The sequence below is a fragment of the Hyaena hyaena genome, unplaced genomic scaffold (assembly GCF_003009895.1).
Source record: "Hyaena hyaena isolate Hyena2069 unplaced genomic scaffold, ASM300989v1 scaffold_28, whole genome shotgun sequence".
NCBI classification, from domain to species: domain Eukaryota; kingdom Metazoa; phylum Chordata; class Mammalia; order Carnivora; family Hyaenidae; genus Hyaena; species Hyaena hyaena.
In genome coordinates this window covers 5,836,396-5,842,395 of record NW_024080660.1, presented here as the reverse complement: position 1 = coordinate 5,842,395, position 6,000 = coordinate 5,836,396, and the positions used below count along the sequence as shown (strand labels likewise).

Here is a 6,000-nt window from a genome sequence, read left to right as displayed (position 1 = left end):
GAAAGAAAAGAAAAGAAAAGAAAAGAAAAGAAAAGAAAAGAAAAGAAAAGAAAAGAAAAGAAGGAAGAGGAATGAAGAGAGAGGAAGGAAGAAAAAGGAATGAAGGAAGGAAAGTAGGAAGGAGAAGGGAAGGGAAGGGAAGGGAAGGGAAGGGAAGGGAAGGGAAGGAAAAAGAAAAGAAAAGAAAAGAAAAAAGAAAAGAAAAGAAAAGAAAAGAGAAAAGAAAAGAAAAGAAAAGAAAAGAGAAAAGAAAAGAAAAGAAAAGAAAAGAGGAAGGGAGGGAGGGAAGGAAGGAAGGAAGGAAGGAAAGAAAGAAAGAAAGAAAGAAAGAAAGAAAGAAAGAAAGAAAGAAAGAAAGAAAGAAAGAAAGAAAACACACTGAATAAGCAAGTAAACACAGGAAATCAATTTCACCTTCACGGAAGGACGGGGCCACCCCAGAGACAGACAGCAAAGGCTGGGCACAGCCCAGCTGAAGAAGGGGGCCCCAAGTGGCTTTAGCTGTATAATCGAAAATATTCCTTGTATGGAAACAGGAATTTCCTGGGTGTGCATATGTGTTCTAATTATACTTAACAAAACATGGCTGGGGAGAAAACCTTACAGTGCATGAAGAAACATGCATCAGCCACAGGCATCACGTGCCTAAAGTGCCAGTCATTTCAAAACAGATTGTATTTTCTTCTCCAAACCTAAAGCCTGCCTCGTCGCTGAGGTTTGCCTTTATAAAACCCCGGAGAGTCAGTGCAAAGCTCTCTCTGCCCCTTAGATTGGGGGCATTTAGGCCTCTGTTCTTCCTTCTAGAGCACCTGCTCTTGTCTCAAACCCATAGATCAACCCAAGAACTCATGCAGAACTTTGCACGTCGAGTCCTTTCCAACAGGCACATATTAATGGTGTGATGCACACTATGTCCTTCGCCATTAGGTTTGGGGTCCCTGGTTTGCTGCAAATGAGTGTCATTTGTGCTGATGAGAGGCCTTGGCTGGTCTCTGGTGACGATGCCACAACGAAGGCAGAGTTAGGCTGAGAAGGGATCTTACTCTGAGAGTGCTTTTTGGCTCACTCAGATTTGAAAGTAAGAGTGTCAAGAAAAGAAATGGGTGGAGTCACCCCCAATGGGGACTACGCACTGCCCTCAACCTCAGCTCAGTTCTGTTGCTGATGTGACTATGGCCACAAGCTGCCAAATGCTGCTTCCCTCTGCTTGTTAAAGAGCCAGGCACCCATCTGATTTACCGAGTAGAGCTCATTCAGGACCTTCATCAAATCATCTTGGAGCTGCTGGCCGACTTCTTTACTCTGCAAGGAAAGAGGAATGAAGGTTAATTGGGAAATAGAAGGAGGGAGGAGGGTGCAACAAAGGCAAGAGCAGCACTGGCTCTACAACTAACACAGACTCAATTAAGGCCCATTATTTAATCCAGCAAATCAGATAACCACTCCGATCAGACCCAATTATGGTCAGATTACTCAAAGAGTTTTAATAAAATGAAATGAGCCCCTTCTATAGCCTAGCTAAGGCAATCATGCGGAGGCCAAGTGGGTGGAGGCTTTGATTTTTCGATTGGTCCCCAAAGAGCAGGACTAAAAGCTACTTCCCACCTAGCAACTATTGTTTCTCTGAGACTTGCAGTCAAGCCTTCTTGAGAATCATGGATGCAAGTCAGATATGAAATAGGATGAGATAGAAAGCAGTATATAAACATCCAAGGACTTCAAGATACCTCCAAGCAGGAAGGAGGTATACGTCTTACTTGATTTACTTCTACCTGAACTCCCAGGGCAGCACTACCCAATAATGACTGGTTTGCAGATTAGCTAATGCTCCTCAACCCTGATAATGGATGTTAAGGGGTCTCTGACTGGCCAATCCTAAGTGGCAGTGCCTCTTGGGTTCTTTGCTGCTGCCACTGAGGGCTGACATCTAACTACCCAGGTGGAATAGCAGAAATAAGAATGAAGAAGGAGGAAGGAAAAAAGAGCCACACCTTATATGCTGAGTGCTTTTTTGGTGTTTGTTTGTTTGTTTGTTTTTGTTTTTGTGTTTTAGTAGAGCCCCAGGGAGCAGAGACTAAAACACTGATTGGCATCACTGGGTCATTGAGAGGGAAAGCCCTCATTTTATCTTCTGCCAGCTCCTTCTAGTTCTTTCCTACAAATCAAATACCAACAATGACTTCTAACAGAAGGTAGAATACTGCCCCTGGCCCCGCTCAGCCCCCAGGCAAAGAAAGGAAGAACTCTTGCATGTCAGAAACATAGTCCTTTACGATCTTGCCTTTTTCAAGATGTATGACTTTAAAACTATTTTTTCCTGATTACAAAAGGAATATATGTTTATTATAATTAATAAGAAAACTGGAATAAGAAACACACACACAATAAAACTGTAGAAAACATCAAAAAAGAAAAAGTAACTTAATTCCTATCACTAAGAAATCATCCCTCTAGATTTTATTTTTCAAATCTTTTTGGTATGATTTTCATGAAATTGGGGTTGCATTATATACACTGTAACTTAACTTATTCACTTAAACAAATGTTGTGAACAGTTCACTACGTGTTATTTTTCCAGAACATTATAAAAGGTTATATTGATATAGCTCCTATTCTTAGACATTTACTTTGCTTATAAATTTTTATGATAAAACACGCTGTATTCAACTACGTTGTGCATAAGCTATGTACACACCTTTCATTATTTTCCCCTAGAAGTAACATTGCTGAGTCAAAGACTACTCATTGATACCATTAAATTGCCCTTGAGAAAAACTGTACCAACTAAAAAGAACACCAGAAACATATACGCATGTTGTTTCACTTTTTTCCTTTTGACAAGTTGATCTGATGTCCTATTGTGATTTGTAGTCCTTTGATTGTAATGAACCATTTTCATTTCCCTTTAATGCTTTGCCATTTTCTACTAAGGAATTAATTATGGAATATAACATGTGTGACCTTTGTTGTGGCTAGATAGGACTTTTTACACCTGGCTGTGTGGAAATGAGTGGAAGGAGCCCTGAATGAGCAATCACAAGACTCTCCTATTCCTGGCTCCTCCACCATCAAGAAGATAACTTTGAACAACACAATTAATCTCTCTGGGCCTCTCTTTTCCTTTCCATAAAATGAAAGGCTGACACATCCTAAGGCCCTTCCTAACCTCTGCCATTCTATGATTCTTCATGATCTTTTCTGGGCTTCTTGAGTCCTCATTAGATTCACCCACTGCCCACTTCAGTATATGGTTGGTTGGCTTCACTCCCCAGAGTAGAAGATGATGAGCAAGGTCCCTTTGGGGACCAAGATGCTCTACAAAATGGATGGCTTCAGGGGTATCTTGCCAGTCTTAAATTTACCATTCCCAAATGTCTCTCATCCAATGCCCTCAACCACTGGAAGAAGCCACAAGAGGAAATGCCTTTCATCTAGAATCTCACATACCAGCCTCTCCTTCCCATCACGAGAAGAGCTGAGCTCCGCTGAAGCAACAGAGATCCAAGGAGGTGAAGTGAGGCAAAATCACTCACCAACCAGCTCCAGAGTCAGCAACAAGGCCAGAAAGTGACTACGAGTATCACTTCCAAACACCCTGCTCTCCTGCCTCCAAGCCAAACTCCCCTGTCAGCCACCCATCCTCCCTTACTGCCTCCTTGTGTTTAAATGGCAGAGGTTCCTGAGGAGAACTCCCATTCCTCTACCCTGTTGCTTACCCGTGACTTAAATAACTTAGCCACAGGAGGAGGGGGGGGAGGGAAAGGGAGGAGGGGGAAAAAAGCATAACCAATAAAAAAGCAATTAAACCCAGGCAGATGTTTCCTTTCGTGTACCGATTAGTTGGAAAAGGACCGACCCAACTGTTATCCCTGTTTATTTGAACAGGCTGCTGAAGCGGATTCTGACTCCCTGTGGCCGAGGGCTGGGCTGGGAACACACGTGAAGCTAGCCCACAGTGTCCGAGAGAGCCCCTGGCAATCAGGAACAGTTCTGACACAAGGAGAGAGGCAGTAACTCACCAGTGCCTCCCTCTCCCCTCTCGGATGCTCAAAGGCCACGCATTCTCTGTGTCGGAAACCTGCACTGTGTGCCTCTGGGGGCAGCGTGGCCCCAGCGTGCCAGGAAGGGCTTCCGCGCTGGCCTCGGTGGAAGGGTTGTAGCTGGGAAGCTGCAAGGGGGCCCCACCCAAAGACAAAAGGGACATTTAATCCTGGGAACAACAAAACCTGATGAGAATGAAGTCTGCAGGGCTCTTCCGTTCCCTGTTAAAAAAATGCAACGGGTTTCTAGGCAGGGAGGAAAAAGAGAATTTACAGAGCAGTCTTTGTGTGCTATCACACAGCCTGCATCTCTTTTCTTTAAAATTTCTTGGAAGAGAATGAGTCATCTAAACATTGCAGGACACCAAATAGAAGTCGAGGGGAAAAATTACTTTGGGCAAAGTTTTTGTCTTAAATGTTTGCATAGTAATCTTTGCCTGGAAAAAAAATAAGACGCCTAAATTTAGAAAAGAGATGTGGCACAGTTAACAATGCTGGTTCCATGGGATAGGAAGTGCAATGGTGTCTTAGGCGGGGATCTTTTATTTTGAAACTCACCACAACTGCGCCGGGCAGAGTGTGTTTCCCGGTCGCCACTCCGCCTGCTGCTGGGGTGGTGCTGGGGTGGAGCTGATCCGGAAGGCAGTGGGATTGCTACAGCTCCTGCCAGCTGTGCATTTACAAAAACGGGTAGGGAATCCTCCTTTTCCAACAGAGATGAAACGCACAACCGCATTTCCCCAAGACTGGAATCTTCCACAGCCGCCTCACTCAAAGAAAGGGTATGGCGGCAGAAATGCAAAGAAACAAGAGGCTACTCGATCTTGGGCTGCCTGGCACTAAGGCTGGTCACTCTTTGGATGGATACACCTCCTGAGCTTGGATGGCTTTGTCTGTTAGCATTTCCCAAAGAATGCAGGGCATGAAAGGGTTTTCAAACCAGTCCTTATCCCGGGCGATTACCTCTTACCTTGTCCTGTAGCTATTTTGCTTAGCTAAACCGTGGGGTGGGTGGGCCACTGTGCATGGCTTATACCCTCTATCCTACATCTACACTACAAAGCCGTATTATTTGACAGGCACAAAATCACCCCGTTTGTATGAAAGAAAAAAAAAAAAAAAGAGGAAGGCAGGCCTCTGCCATGTGGTGAGAGCTAATTTCGTCCCCGTCCCAAGGCTTAGCCTGTCAGCAGGTAGAAACAGTAGGGTCATTTAGCTCTCTACCGATTAGCCCGTGTCAGCAGTTTTCCAAAAAAGAATCCAATTTTCAAGGGCACATATCTCCCTTCACCAGGGCTAGCACCCCCACCCCCAAAGATATTTCTGAGACCAACTGTTAAAATATCCAGTTTAAAATTGAATTTACATTGACAGGTTTCAGAGGAAAGGGACATGAACCCTAGGCAAAGCTCTGGCAGCAGCAGGAGCACCACCAGATACGCAGTGACAGTTTTAGGTGCACTCATTCGGCACTTCAAAGAGGCCACGTTTCATGAGCAGGAGCTTTGCTTGAAATGCTATTGGTGGGGAGGACAGGGGTCCAAGGAGTGGGTGTCTGGCAGCGGGACCAGTGCCAGGGGACAGTGGACACTGTGTCTGGACTTTCCCCAACCCACCTCAGCCCATCTAAACCAGTGGTGCGGTGTGAAGTTGTGGGGGAGCAGGGGTAGTGATCGTGCGGGTGAGAGCTCAGAAATGATGTCTAGATCCCCCCCTCCCCCCCTCCCCCCCGGGCACACTACTGGTGTATACGGAGAGGGACTCTTTCTAGTCAGCATGCACTCATTACAATACCACGTGAGGGCTCCAGGAAGGCTGTGCTCCAGTTACAACTTCATACTCTGGGGAGTCCAAGGTACTATGAAACACAAATATATTGAATTGAAGAACTTTTATAGTGAGGTAGGCTGGGAGCTGGCATAAGAGAGACACCTAAAGTGCTTTCACCTTCTAAAGACAG

The 6,000-nt window shown here is 45.0% G+C and overlaps 1 protein-coding gene across 10 annotated transcripts in view; it reads right to left on the bottom strand.

The window, feature by feature from the left end:
* SRGAP2 (SLIT-ROBO Rho GTPase activating protein 2) overlaps positions 1-6,000 on the bottom strand; it is a 237,768-nt gene that overhangs the window by 79,209 nt on the left and 152,559 nt on the right. For all 10 annotated transcript variants that reach the window (XM_039227569.1, XM_039227564.1, XM_039227565.1 and 7 more), the window contains one exon: positions 1,240-1,302. In XM_039227569.1, coding sequence (XP_039083500.1) covers positions 1,240-1,302 — 63 coding nt within the window. The remainder of the gene's footprint in view (positions 1-1,239; positions 1,303-6,000) is intronic.